General features: G+C 44.2%; 1 protein-coding gene across 1 annotated transcript; it reads right to left on the bottom strand.

Annotated features, from left to right (window-relative positions):
• Positions 1 to 3,373: 3,373 nt before the first annotated feature.
• On the bottom strand, positions 3,374 to 14,775 carry LOC120023406 (14-3-3 protein beta/alpha-1-like). Its single transcript, XM_038967421.1, has 6 exons — positions 14,649 to 14,775; positions 13,449 to 13,891; positions 6,393 to 6,516; positions 5,099 to 5,262; positions 4,660 to 4,755; positions 3,374 to 4,426 (listed from the first exon to the last, which is right to left on the bottom strand). The coding sequence occupies exons 2-6, from the start codon at positions 13,740 to 13,742 to the stop codon at positions 4,352 to 4,354; spliced, it is 753 nt and encodes a 250-aa protein (XP_038823349.1). The 5' UTR covers positions 13,743 to 13,891; positions 14,649 to 14,775; the 3' UTR covers positions 3,374 to 4,351.
• Between the last annotated feature and the right edge of the window lie 740 nt (positions 14,776 to 15,515).

Raw genomic sequence — 15,515 nt, 5'->3', positions numbered from 1 at the left:
AAGTTCATTGTTTTGGAAAAAGGAACATCCGCTCAATGACGGTGTTCAGAGATACTTTTGAGGAGATGGGAAACTCCAGTGGATTCGTATTAAGGCCCACTGTGTACGTTTCCCGTAAATTGACAATGGGCCGGGCCGCGTGGTGCATTCTGGGTACACCCGACAAGGAGACGTCTCCTTCAAGGAGTAATTGGGCGCTAGCACAAAACCCCAACATGAGCACGAATTACGTGAACAAGAAGCTCAACATTACAAATATTTTCCAGGATTTTAAATAATTAACTTGTCCTATGTAATATCGTATTGCTTTGAAATAGTGACATTGTGTTCTTTCAAGGAAAATAGGCAGGTTTCTCGACTCATAGTCATACTCTGACTCAGTGGAGGCTGCTGAGTGGAGGACGCCCATAATAATGGCTGGAATGGCATCAAACACATGGAAACCTTATGTTTGATGTATTTGATACCATTCCACCTATTGCGCTCCAGCCACTACCACGAGCCCGTTCTCCTCCAATTAAAGTGCCACCAACCTCCTGTGCCTGACTTTGAGATAATTATAACATGTCCTCAGGGGTGTGTGCTTAGTCCCCTCTTGTACTCCCTGTTCACCCACAACTGCATGGCCAAACACAACTCTAACACCATCATTAAGTTTGCAGACGACACGATGGTAGCAGGCCTGATCACCGACAATGATGAGACAGCCTATAGGGAGGAGGTCAGAGACCTGCCAGTGTGGTGCCAGTGTAACGGATGTGAAATGGCTAGCTAGTTAGCGGTGGTGCGCGCTAATAGCCTTTCAAACGGTGACATCACTCGCTTTGAGACCTTGAAGTAGTTGTGCCCCTTGCTCTGCAAGGGCCGCGGCTTTTGTGGAGCGATGGGTAACGATGCTTCGTGGGTGACTGTTGTTGATGTGTGCCGAGGGTCCCTGGTTCGCGCCCGGGGCGAGGGACGGACTAAAGTTAAACTTTTACACCAGGACAACAACCTCTTACTCAATTTGATCAAGACAAAGGAGCTAATCGTGGACTACAGGAAAAGACGGGCTGAACAGGCCCCCATTAACATTGACGGGGCTGTAGTGGAGTGGGTTGAGAGTTTCAAGTTCCTTGGTAATAAAATACATCACCAACGAACTAGCATGGTCCAAACACGTCAAGTCAGTCGTGAAGAGGGCACGACAACACCTTTTCCCCCTCAGGAGACTGAAAAGATTTGGCATGGGTCCCCAGATATTCAAAACGTTCTACAGTTGCACCATCGAGAGCATCCTGACTGGTTGCATCACCGCCTGGTATGGCAACTGTTCGGCATCTGACCATAAGGCGCTACAGAGGGTAGTGCGTACAAACCAGTACATCACTGGGGTCAAGCTTCCTGCCATCCAGGACCTATATACTAGGCGGTGTCAAAGGAAAGCTAAAAAAAGGGTCAAAAACTCCAGTCACCCAAGTCATAGACTGTTCTCTCTGCTACAGCACAGCAAGCGGTACCGGAGCGCCAGGTCTAGGACCAAAAGGCTCCTTAACAGCTTCTACCCCAAAGCCATAAAACTGCTGAACAATTAATCAAATGGCCATCAGACTATATAGCCTCGTTATTATTTTATTGTGTTACTTTTTATTATTTCTTGAGTTTATTTGGAAAATATTTGAACTCTTTCTTGAACTGCACTGTTGGTTAAGGGCTTGTAAGTAAGCATTTCACGGTAAGGTCTACATATGTTGTATTCGGCGCATGTGACGAATAAAGTTTGATTTGATTTGTAGTGTCGCATAGCTTTGAAATCGTGTTCCTCGACTGATATGTCGCGTTCACGTGCTAGCGCATTCACGTGCTAGTCGGAACTAGGAAGGTTTCCTAGTTCCTACTAGCATCTGAAAGCGACAATAGTCATACCCTGACTTTTAGAAAGGATAACGTGACAATTAGTTTAGCAACCGCTTGAAGCAGCATGACATGAACGCAATTGGTTGACATTCTGCTGGGCGGAGCATTATACGTTTCACCATTAATTTCCCTCTGGGATTCTTATGACGCTTTCAAGACAACTGGGAACTCGGGAAAAATTAGGCCAAATCATGACGTCAGGGATCTTCAAGTCGGAATACCGGAACTTTAGAAAGTTGCCCCAGTTTCCTACTTGGCATTCCGAGTTGAATGGCCGTTCAAAACCATTTTCCCAGTATGAGGTCGTCTTTACGAGTTCCCAGTTGTCTTGAACGCACTGAAGTCGGATGTCAGAGATTTCCGAGTTGTTTTGAACACGTCATTGTCTCCTCCTTTTCTAATATATCTGCGGCATTTCGCTCTAGATACGTCAGAGCAAAGGACGGATAGAAATATCCTCTTTTGACAAATAAAAATGTCTTCACAAAATGATGCTGAAGGAACATTTATGACAGGGAATGTATATCATACTCATGATGCACACGCAGCAGGTCTATGGTATGGGCTAGTTATTATCAAAACGTAGGTTCACGTTGACCTAGTGTATTAGGGCTCCAATCATCACTCTTCTCAAAATTAATCTATCATGTATTTTTTTGGTATTTTATCATGATCCCCATTAGCTGTTGCAAAAGCAGCAGGTACTCTTCCTGGGGTCCACACAAAACATGACATAATACAGAACACTAATAGACAAGGACAGCTCAAGGACATAACTACATACATTTAACTGCACACAGCCTACATATCAATACATACACACAATATCTAGGTATGTCAAAACAAGTTTGCTGTTCATTTTTGCAACATGAGATGGGAAGTCCATGCAATAATGGCTCTATATACTACTCTACACTTTGAATTTGTTTTGGAGACTTTGAAAAGACCCCTGGTGGCATGACTGGTGGGTTAAGTGTGTGTGTGTCAGAGCTGCGTGTAAGTTGACTACGCAAACAACTTGGAATTAACATTGTTTCTTATACAAAATAGTGATGCAGTAAGTCTCTCCTCAACTCTTAGCCAAGAGAGACTGGCATGCATAGTATTTCTAGTAGCCCTCTGATTACAATGAAGAGCAAGACGTGCCGCTCTGTTCTGGGCCAGCTGCAGCTTAACTAGGTCTTTCTTTGCAGCAAGATAAGAAAAAAACTACAGCCTGCAGGACTTAATTTTTGTGGCATCAACAAAAAAAAGCAGAGCTTCTCATGTGACACCCCCCCCCCCCACAATAGCATAGCTGTTGCTGACATGAACACTGGTCCAAAATGAGGTTAGATGACCTTACCAATTAACGTCAGTTGATCTTCTATAAAATGTGCAAAATCAGGTTCAAAAACAGCACACAAATGAAAAGATAAAACAGGATACCTACACAGTTAAAAAACACACATCATACTGGAAAGACCCCAGCTCGAGATTGGTTTATAAAATGTAATTTTTATTAATGTTACATAGCTGATACATAGGGCATTAAACATTTCCACGAGGCTTTTGGGGACTACAATCGATGATTAGCAAAAACACAAGTGGTCCAAATCTCTAATGACAATCTTTGGCCTAACCAAATGCCCTCTAACATGTGCACACACCTGCATTGAAAAGTACTAAATTGGACACTTGGACTTGGTGTGTATACAGCATTGGTTTCCATTCCAGTGTACTATTAAATTACATGCATGTAGGAGTATTTTTTTCCCTTCCCATTATCAGATTGTTTTTATTTTTTTAGAATGCTCCACCTCTGTATTGTCTTCAACCAGACATGCTTTATACCGTAACCAAAGGGAGCGAGGAAAGACCTTGTCAGAACCAATGGAAAATCACCTGGCTGCGAAAGACTGGGTGCCAGCTCATAGACTGGCCGTCCCTGCAGTATCGAACAATTGGACTTGTCCATGTCGGACGCCAGCAGCTGTAACCGTACCAGATAACCGTGTGGAGAAAGACTACGGAGGATGAGGGAACTATTCATCCTATCCTGCTTAGCAAACACCCCTGTTCAAAGAATACTTAACTGCCCTGGTGTTTGATGGGACTAACATTTTCTGTAGCTCAGCAAAAACCCTAGAATCTTATTTTTTCCTCTATTCTGGACTAAAACGTTGATACAAAGAGGTGAAGCTATTCATAATTATCTAACAGCAGAAACTGCACATATGGAAGGCCAGGATGAACACAAACCAAGGAATGGAGTTTTTCCCCCCTCTCCAGTCAATCTTTTTTTTTTTTGTCCAAAAACTGCAGTGTGAAAAGACAAATGATTTTGGAATTCCCATACGCAGTTTTTCAGTAATGGGTTTCATTGCTAGAATCAGTTTGAAGTGGAGCAATAAAGGAATGGAGACGTGTAAAAAGGTTATTTTTCTTTTTTTGGAGAGATGACACCGTGTGAGTTTCAGTTCTCGTTCTCTCCGGCGTCGCCGGCTTCTCCGCCTTCCCCTTCCTCAGGAGCGTTGTCGGATGTCCATAACTGGAGCGAGAAAGAGACAAAATGTGTTTCTAACGTCAATGTTTGTCAGACAAAAACTTGTTAGTAGACAACTCGTTACCCATGCAGACAGTCTTCCAAATGAACTCTTGTAAGTGAACATCATCATTATTGTACCATCTCTACAAAAAAACAGCATAAAAGTTTAATTCAACAGACTGTAAATATTGACTAGAATAAGGAACATGGCAGAGCAGATAGGGAAGGGAACTCACTGTCAGGTTGTCTCTGAGCAGCTGCATGATGAGAGTGCTGTCTTTGTAGGACTCCTCGTTCAGTTTGTCCAGCTCTGCAATGGCGTCGTCAAATGCCTCGAGACAAAAGAAAATACATTTATTACACGGCAAGCTTCAAAGTAGAAAAACTGTGCAAAATCCAAGCTACCATAGATAAGACTAAACCCCCGGCATGCCCAGCACAGATATTAAGCTATCTACTTGGTATTATTCATTGAAATACATTTTTCCAGAAGAGACATAACAGTCAACCCATTCACACACTTAACTACGTGTTAGCAATTCAAACACACCACTTATCTTTCATTCATTCTGACAGAACAAGCAGATAACACAAGGAACTTCTCCACATTTCAAAACAAAGTCCCCAGATGTAAAGAAAACCGGGTACAGGACAGAGGGGTGAGGCTGGACTGACCTGTTTGGCCAGTGAGCAGGCCTTCTCTGGGGAGTTGAGGATCTCGTAGAAGAAGACTGAGAAGTTGAGGGCCAGGCCCAGGCGGATGGGATGCGTGGGGTCCATCTCCTTCTTGCTGATGTCAAACGCCTGCTGATATGCCTCCTGAGAGTGCTCTATGGTGGCTGGGGAGCACACAGATCAAAGTGGACGTTATTGGAGGCAAATGGTAGCGTGACACCCTACTGGACTCTTATGTCGACTAACACCAAGTTCGAGACTGACTGAAACCCGATTCACTCAAATTCACTCTGCAGCGATTATGATATAGGCTAGTGGACATTGACAGCTAGTGTGTGTTAGGTTAAAAGACTACAAGTGTACTATTGGACAATTCTGTGTGACATGTTCTCAGCAATAAGCAACTGAACATAGCAGTCGAGTGGCACATTGATTTCCTTTTGTCCAAGCCTCACTTGAAATGCACATGCTTATAACTGGACATACAGTTCTCTTTAGCGTGCATCACACAATGGGTGCCAGTGGGAGTCTCAGAGGCCCATACAGTAGGCTAGAACCCTCCCCTCTTCCTCGTCTCCTCCTATGAGACGGTTCCCTGCGGTCGTGCGAGTGTGTGTGACGCCTCACTTGACACCCTTTCCAGCTCTGTTACAAAATGTGCCGTTCTATTTCGGCTGCTGCACGAGGGGCTTGGAGTTTAAAGCAGAGCCTCATAAAGCCTCATTTTAACCTCCTCGCAGACTGTAGAACAATGGCATGCGACAGAGTCCTAAAGAATGTCTTGCAATAGTGCAGATCAAAGGCTTCTTTATTAGGACGTGACTCGGAGGGGAGATTCATATTGGGGCTGTTACGCAATCAGAGGGAGCCGAATTCTAAACAATGGCTATACTCCACAGAACATTTACTTTATGCCCCACAGTCATTTAAGCCTGCTTAGATGTCATTTTTCAAAAGAAAAAATTTGATGTATTTTACATATCTGGCTCGAGTAGCACTTGGGCTAGAGAGATTATTAGATTTTAGTCACTTAGCAGATGCTCTTATCCAGAGCGACTTACAGGAGCAATTAGGGTTAAGTGCCTTGCTCAAGGGCACTGGCAGATTTTTCTAAGGGATTCGGCTAGGGGATTCAAATCAGCAACCTTTCGGTTACTGGCCCAAAGCTCGCTAGGCTACCTGCCACCCCATTCAGAGTAATTCACACACCTAAAATGTAGGTGTATTGCTTGCAAATACCAACATGGCAAAAGCCTCATGCAGTAATCAGTTCGAGGGGCCATTTCAATCTCACCTGTCTTGTCATCCCCGGAGGCGACTTCGGCAAGGTATCTATAGTAGTCGCCCTTCATCTTAAGATAGAAGACTTTGCTTTCGGCGTTTGTGGAGTTCTCAATTAAATATTTATTCAGAAGTTCCTGTGCAAAGGAAACAGGGATTAATCATTTGTTCACACACACACAGCATAAACTTCCATCCATTTGACAGTCAATGTTTCTTTATTACTGAAATCCTGTTAACATACTCTGACTGGCTAAAGAAAGAAGGTTGATTCTGATTGGCTGAGACAACATACACCCAAACATGACCATGTGAGTTGAGTTCCCAACCAAACCCTCCCATACCAGTGGTAGGCAAATAAGCCTCAATCTTCCCGTTACAACTGTGATGTATTCAACTAAAACTGGGTGAGCAGCATTAGCGACAGTGCTGGACCAAGGAGGTGTACCAACAATGAACATAGGTTTCAAAATTCATATAGCGATTATCTGAAAAATGTGATTGAGCCTGTGACCCAATGTGATTGACCAGTTCAGTGGCCTCATGTGATGACATCATGCGAGTGATGTCCATGCAGGATGTGCCCACACGAGGGAGGCATACACTCGTAGGGCTGTGACAGTCAAGGAATTTTGGATGACGGTAATTGGCCAGCCAAATGACCGTGGTACCCATAATAAGTTTTTTTTTCTTCCCCCGCGCATTTTCTCCTCTCAGCTCCTGACTGAATCTGCTGCAATAGAATAAATAGAATGTGCGTCAACATTCAAGTCAATGATGGCATAATGGGTGACTGGCAGCCATTGCGAAGAGCAAAGCAGGAAGTAAAAGCAGGAAGTGTACCCATCAATGTGCTGTGGTTTGTTTATTTAACTCCGACATTAGAAGGAAAAAAATGCATTCCATGGCATGAGCCACATCAGTTATCACTTGAATTAACATTTTACAGTACCATGAAAATTATCACAATACCAGGCAGCCATTGCTAGTGTACCCATGAGTATAGCACGAATGCCCAGACGTCCCGTCTTCATTATGCTGCTCATTCTTAACCAAAAATCCCCCCCCCCCCAAAAAAGTAGTTAATTTATTTTCATGACTGTCTTCATCCATAACTGTCGGCTACACGGTTATACAGTAACTTGTGCCAGCCCTAGACACACATACAGAGTCCACCATGAGTTCAGCGGAGTAGACAGCAAGAGCCTAGCTGTGCATATGGGCAGTCAGCAGTGGTTTCAGCATAAGCAGGGTGGGAGCCAGCGTTTAGCACTGCGTCAAGTCATTCCAACTTGTCCATAATGAGGCCAGGCCTCCTGCGGGTTCCTGACCGTCTTTTGCCCCAGATTCTTCTGGGCTCCTTTCGTTCCAACGTTCCTCAGCGCTCTGTCTTAGTGGAACAGATACCGCCATCGAATCAACGTGTCTCAGAGGCAAAACCTGCGGCTGAATGCACCGGCTAAAACTGGGAAAGAGCAGCACTGCTTGCATGCTACAGCTTAGATAGTACTCTGCATATGCATCTATGTTTAAACCCACAGCAGCCGCAGAAACCCCAGCATCACTGCAGACCAGTTCATCTGCAACACACTAAATATACTGAAGAGGGTATAGGGAATACAGTAGGAGCTATGGCCTACATTTCATCTGGGGTTCAATCCAAGGCAAGATTCCTTTTGTAAGAGAAATGTATGAGCTCCTGACATGGAGGTCTGGAATGCTCGATCGCCAGTTAGTTAGCGTGAAGGAGCCTAACCAGCCAGGGTCAACTCATCAGGATCAGTCTCCAAAAGTGCCTGACTGCTGCCTGATTACAGGGAATCTGTGTCAGTGAGACCAAGGGTTTAAGTCCCATTAACTTGTTTTAAAATATCAGATTAAAACGAGTTCGCCGCAGAAGAGGCTGACAGACCTAAAATGGCATCTACCGACACTGACAGGCAGTGAGTAGAAGTGGGCATGTCTCAGGGCTCATCCAGCCCTGCCCCCACTCTTACCCGAGCCACTCCCACCCAGTCTACTTACAGACGAGATTAGTCTAGATACACGGCACGCTCAAATGTCTCAAGTTCCAAGCATTCCTTCCCGTACATCACCCTGCCTGCAGACGAGTGGAGGGAGAGTGGCCTGGTTGTTCACATGGTCTTCAGTTCAGACAGCGCTCTAGTTTCACACAGACCAAGGCAGTCTTCATTAGGCACCAAACGGAAGGAAACAGGGAGGAATTACATGAACCTGTCCAATAGGAAACGCTCGTTTAAGTTTTTGTAGTCAAAACTACAAAAATGTTGCTACAGTGTGCCCTAATAAATGACCCAGGCAATAGCACTGTGCTTAATCAAACGGGCTCCTATATCTCATCTGCGGCTATGATATAGGGCTAACAAGAGCTGATGGTGAAATTCTCCAGTGTTCGACTAATTGTAGTACTGTGGCTGTGCTCTTCTATTGGAGATGAGCACTATCGTGAACATACGGATGAGCATATTTTTGTGCTAGTCCATCAAAACTACTGTGCGAATCTGGCCGGGCTTTCAATGATCACGAAAATGTGGGCCGTCGCCATGACAACCCAGGTTTGACTTTGAAAAATGTGTCTCGCCAAGCTTAGATTCACATGCGAAGACGAGACCAGCCTGGATTGTCGTTGCGTAGTGGGTCCACGGTCTGTTCTGTCGAACCGATGCCTGATAGTGGAGCACTGAAAACAGCCTGCGCCATCCTCAGCAGGACTCCAATTTCCCGGCAGTGTCGATGGCCACGGCCTAATCAACTATAAGTGAACCGATTCTGAAGCACAATCAACTGTAGTTTCTAACAGATTGAGTGGTGGTTATTGGGGGTAACTATCCAGCTTCCATGATCTATTCCCATACACAGTGCAGACATGCAGGGTGGGTAAGGGCAGTGTCTGCATGGCCGTGGGCAGCAGAGGGGTTCCACCCAGTCCAGTCTTGCATGACATCGCCTCAGTGGAAATTGAGTGCCATGTTATCCAGTCCTACTTCAGCCCAGTCAAGCCAAGGCCTGTCAGCTGAGAGGAGACAGGTGGTTACGTGCACCAGTAGCCAGCCGCCAAGCAGAAGGGGCGAGTTCATGCAAGCAGCGAGATAAACATTCTCATAGGCTGGCTCCACCACGCCCTCCGTCAACACTGACAGGCATCTGAGTCAGAGCCACACGCACTAGAGAGCGGCGAGTACACAGACGTGGAGTAGCCGTAAGATGTGCCCATCTGTACGGTTTACATAACCATGACTCACTGGCATAAAGGAAAGGAGAGAGGGTGGTTAACCAACCAGAGGTACACCTACACCACAGCCTACAGTTAGCTGCTTATCAGTTATGCCTACATACATAGGGATTGCCATTGTTTGTTTGCTCGTATAGAGAACCACTATGCATATATGCCACAACATTATTATTATTTTTAAATCTCTGTTGGTGACCATTAATATCGGTCAGAGTAAATAACAGCAACCCAATTAGAATGGCAATGGAATGTGATTAGCAAGTGACACGCTTTGAATATCTCCCTGGCTAGATGTTCACAATTGATCCGTGGACACTGCCACCTTTATAAATAAAAATAATCAGTGGAGATGTGGGACATATTGTCATAAAGCCTTAATGGTATTCCTATATGTAAGGTTCAGTGCTAGATTGGGCTCCAGTGTGCTTACAAAACGCTGCCCACAACACCCCCCCCCCCCAACCCAATCCCCTCATCTCAGACCTCCTTGTGTCTAAAGGCCAGCAGCTCAGTGAAATTCTCTCAACCTCACAGTTAAGCCTCCACCAGATCCTCCCTTAATCCACTATCAAGACCGGATAGGAATAAATGGGCAGAGCCATTCACTAGTACAGGCTTGGATTTAAGTGAAAATAATTGCCTCCGGGGGAAAAAAAGTGAGAGAAAAAAAGTCCGTAGTAGGAAGTCCAGTCAGTGACAGTCAAGTAATATTATTGGAAGGGAACCAAAAATATATATTTTCCTGCATGTTTCAGTTTTAAATCAGAGAGTAGCAAGCTAGGTTAGTGAGGTTGAGAGACATAGCCTATTGAACAAACCGGGCTATGACAGTCCTGTTACACAATTCTGAATGAACTCTTCCACTTGGCTAGCTTCATTACAACTCATGTGCCAGATGAAACTATGTGAATGGTCCGTGCTAGCCGGGATCCTTGGGAAGTCACTACTCCATTGCAGTTGACATTTAAAAAAAAAAAAAAAAAATGGTTAAGGTAAAGGTTATGGTTAAGGTAAAGGTTAGGATAGTGTTTAGGGTAGGGATGTCCCAAGGAACCTAGATAGCACACATATCTTCTATGTGAATATCTAAACAGGAGGAGTCCACACACTCCCAGTTTTAGGCCTGTAACAGCACGGCTCTTGTTCAGCCACCACTGGTAGTCCGCCAGTGCCTACTCCACCCATTCTGACACACCTTGCCATGCAGACACACTGGTTTGTGACCTTTGTCAGTCTGCACCATCACGTCGTTAAACCCCATTGTTCAGTGTGACATTCCCAACAGGAAGAAACCGGAGAGAGGATGAAAATACAATACTACCTTCTCATCTCAGGGCCGGGGGGAGATCACCATTTTAGACCGTAGGAACTCACGGAGAATCGTGGGACATGACATTTGACCCACATTGGATTGAAACAATCTAATGTTAGTCTCTGTTTAGAGCAAGAGAAATGAGAGGTGTGATATGCTTAACAGATCGAATAAATTAATGGTTGGGTTCAGGGAAACACTCACTGCTGAGAGTGAGACCAGAGTAAAAGGTTAATTCCATTTCAAATGAGTAAATTCAGAAAGAAAAAAAAGTATATAAAGTACCAGTCAAAAGTTGACACCTACTCATTCAAGAGTTTATTTTTTACAATTTTCTACATTGTAGAATAATAGTGACGACATCAAAACTATCCAGTAACGCATATGGAATCATGTAGTAAGCAACAACAACAAAAGTTCAACATATCAAGATATATTTTATATTTGAGATTCTTCAAAGTAGCCACCCTTTGCACACTCTGGCATTCTCTCAACCAGCTTCACCTGGAATGCTTTTCCAACAGTCTTGAAGGAGTTGCCACATATGCTGAGCACTTGTTGGCTGCCTTTCTTTCACTCTGCGGTCCAACTCATCCCAAACCACCTCAATTGGGTTGAGGTTGGGTGATTGCGGAGGCCAGGTCATCTGATGTAGCACTCCATCAATCTCCTTGGTCAAATAGCCCTTACACAGCCTGGAGGTGTGTTTTGGGTCATTGTCCTGTTAGAAAACAAATGATAGTGGGACTAAGCGCAAACCAGATGGGATGGCATATCGCTGCAGAATGCTGTGGTAGCCATACTGGTTAAGTGTGCCTTGAATTCTAAATAAATCACTGACAGTGTCACAAGCAAAGCACCCCCACACCTCCTCCATGCTTCACAGTGGGAACCGCACATGCGGAGATCATCCGTTCACCTACTCTGCATCTTAAAGACACAGCGGTTGGAACCAAAAATCTCACATTTGGACTCATCAGACCAAAAGACAGATTTCCACCGGTCTAATGTCCATTGCTCATGTTTCTTGGCCCAAGCATGTCTCTTCTTATTGATGTCCTTTAGTAGTTGTTTCTTTGCAGCAATTTGACCATTAAGGCATGATTCATGCAGTCTCCTCAGTTGATGTTGAGATGTATCTGTTACTTAAACTCTGTGAAGCATTTATTTGGGCTGCAATCTGAGGTGCAGTTAACTCTAATGTACTTATCCTCTGCAGCAAAGGTAACTGGGTCTTCCTTTCCTGTGGCGGTCCTCATGAGAGCCAGTTTCATCATAGCGCTTGGTTTTTGCAACTGCACTTGAAAAACTTTTAAAGTTCTTGAAATGTTCTGCATTGACTGACATTCATGTCTTAAAGTAATGATGAACTGTCATTTCTCTTTGCTTATTTGAGCTGTTCATGCCATAATATGGACTTGGTCTTTTACCAAATAGGGCTATCTTCTGTATACCACCCCTACCTTCTCACAACACAACTGATTGTCTCAAACGCATTAAGGAGGAAAGAAATTCCACAAATGAACTTTTAACAAGGCACACCTGTTAATTGAAATGCATTCCAGGTGACTACCTCAAGAAGCTGGTTGAGAGAATGCCAAGAGAGCAAAGCTATGCAAAACGTCAAAGAATCGCAAATATAAAATATATTTTGATTTGTTAACACTTTTTTGGTTACTACATGATTACGATTCCATATGTGTTATTTCATGGTTGATGTGTAGAAAATCATTTAAAAAAATAAAGAAAAACCATTGAATGAGTATGTCTCCAACTTTTGACTGGTACTGTATGTGCAATTCTACCTGAATTGCAACAGAATTTAACCAGTCCTGGTAGACTGACAACATAGTGGAAAAATCTGCATAACTATGCTTTTGTTAAGCAAACAATATCTTTCATCAAGCATACTGAATGTAGTGTTGACTGTTCAGAGAAGGCATTGCTCATAATTTAAAGAGTCCCTTTTCTTCAGCACATCTATCCAGACAGCATAGAGTTGAGATTCCTGTGGCAGTACGGCTGGGTGAATTACTGATGTCTTGTGCGTGCACTGATACGCTCAAATATGCCTCAAGAGGAGAAGGGCAGTCTCGGAAGAACACTAACCAAACACTTTCAAGACGCAGAAAGAAGACTAATCAACTATTTCAAATTATATCTTTGTCTTTCATGTAATTATTTTACATCCATAGTCAATATAATGATGCAACACAGTGACTGATTGTCTGACTAGTGACCACACTTTCCCAGCTCCAAGCTGTGAGAGGGCGAGATGGGTGTATTCAGTATCCCAGGCCAGTGGTTCCAACCGTTTTTGGTTACTGTAGCACCAACTGAATTTCGCTCTACCCGGTGTACCCCTTCATGTACATTTTACCAGAAGGCATATGGTCCTAGTACCCCTGGTTGGGAACCACTGTCCTAGGCTTGTACCATACGTGAACACCCACTTTATGTACCAAACATTTCCAGCAGAATGAATCTGTACTAGTACTACATACCAGTACGTCGTTGCAGATATCTCTCAGCTCTCCCTCCACTTTCTCCCGGTATTCGTTGACCATTGCGAGCTTCTTGTCGCTTCCCTCGGTCTTCTGTCCGATGCTGGAGATGACCCTCCATGCCGACCGCCGTGCTCCGACAACGTTCTTGTATGCGACAGATAGCAGGTTCCTCTCCTCGTTTGACAGCTCGCCCCCCTGCTCCGTTACCTCCTTCATGGAGGCAGCCATGTCATCGTAGCGCTCGGCTTGCTCTGCCAACTTGGCCTTCTGAATAAGATCCGTTTTATCCATTGTTTTTTATTATTTAGTGTGTAACCTTATCTTGACTCGCCAGGGAAGGTTTAAAAACAATAGGAGTCCAGGAATGCAACAGGGAATAAACTGAATTGGGAGGTAGAAGATGGAGAGTAGGCGATGCTCCGGAGTATTCCACCAAAAACCTGCAAGTTTAAAACGGGAGGTTTATGTCACTTAGTCAATTTATTATGGAAGAGGTTGTGACCCAATGTAGTGAATACACTTTTACTAGCACCAGCGTATTATAAACTGAAGCCGATATAAATAACCATTTCAGAGCAATCAAACTTGGAACTAACGTTACAGGTTACACGCGCTACCGTTACATTCGGGTGTGCGCGTGTCGTGCGTGCGTGGACGTGGTGTCTGTCAAATTCGATGGGTCGCTGCCGTTAGCTAACTAGTGACACAGTACCAGTAGCTAGCTGACGTTCGTTAACACAGAAAGACTTAAAGCTAGCTTTATGCTAACCATCTAAATTTAACTAGTTAACAATCATAGTTAGTTAAGCTGGCAATTAACCTGACGTTAGTGGTCACAGTTGCTGACTAACGACGTTAGCTAGCATTCAGACAGTGCTACCAGACAGTGCTACCACAGACTACGCTAGAGATAACGTTACCTGGCTACATCCCCACTAGGTTGACATTTATTCAAAACAAAAATTATGCATCCATCTTGCTTCGACCAGACAAACTAACATTAACCCGCCAGATGAGCATCTAGCTAACGTTAGCCTACGATAGTAAAAGATAACTAGTAACGTTAGCGTTGGGCCACTCCTTTCATCATGAATGGATTGCAACAACACAACGTTACCATGCTTGGCTACAAAATAAACATAATTTACAAATCGCAAACAAAAACAAGATTGAAATAGGATTTCTGAATTTTCTAACCTTCTAAGGTCCCGATTTCTTCCTCCGAATTGATCCGCTTTTGAGATTGGTATGAGGCAGAGCGGAAAACCAGCAGACATGCAATTCAACCAAACATGCTAGGGCGGCTCTAGCTGAGAATGATTTTCCAATCAGAAATATACATTTTCACCTGTCAACGATGGTTTCTAGAGATACTAGCCAGTAGCTATTTTGCGCGGGGAAAGGGGGCGGGAGTTCAGAGACATATTCGACTAGCCTGTAGGCTGCGGCTGGGGCCACGGGGTTTCCTCCAATTAGAGCAAGGGAGAAGACGTCACCATTGCCATGGTTATCCTTAGTTCCTGCCCACTTCCATAGGCACGAGGCGGGCGTGGCACCAGAGATATTGCTAATTCCCCCGTTAATACCCTTTCTCCCTCTGAAACTTTGATTTTGTGGGTGATGTCGGCCATACAACCTTGACCAAATTACCCCATATTAGTGCTCACTAAAGCAATGATGGCTTTAATAAAATGTTCACTGCACAGAACACATGATGCTGGTAATAGGGCACACAGAGCACAGACCAATGTATTACATTATTTGTGACATAGGCCTGGCTATGTCAATTACCGAATTGCCTTTTACCGTATTTAATTACACCCATGGGGAAATGTACCCGAATCTTGATGGTGATATTATGCCTTGGATGATCAACTGTCTGGGTCATCTGCATCCCCTTGTGTTCATGTTGTTTCCCCTGTGGCCATGATTTGTAGCCCCTAGATGAAAAGGGGACTTCCGTGTCATAACTTGCTATGATTGTTGTGATTGCCTAATAATGTGTGGCTTGGTTTCTAAAAAATAGCATCACAGTGGTAGAAGTGGTCTGGCGATAGGCAAGCG

The sequence above is a fragment of the Salvelinus namaycush genome, chromosome 28 (genome assembly GCF_016432855.1).
Source record: "Salvelinus namaycush isolate Seneca chromosome 28, SaNama_1.0, whole genome shotgun sequence".
Lineage (NCBI taxonomy): Eukaryota > Metazoa > Chordata > Actinopteri > Salmoniformes > Salmonidae > Salvelinus > Salvelinus namaycush.
This window is presented reverse-complemented; position numbering and strand designations above follow the sequence as displayed.

Coding starts and splice junctions, on each gene's coding strand:
- LOC120023406 (XM_038967421.1), bottom strand. CDS start 13,742: ATGGATAAAACGGATCTTATTCAGAAGGCCAAGTTGGCAGAGCAAGCC. Junction 6,517..13,448: donor ATATCTGCAACGACGTACTG/GTATGTAGTACT, acceptor TCCTTTGCACAG/GAACTTCTGAATAAATATTT. Junction 4,756..5,098: donor CCTGCTCACTGGCCAAACAG/GTCAGTCCAGCC, acceptor TTTTGTCTCGAG/GCATTTGACGACGCCATTGC.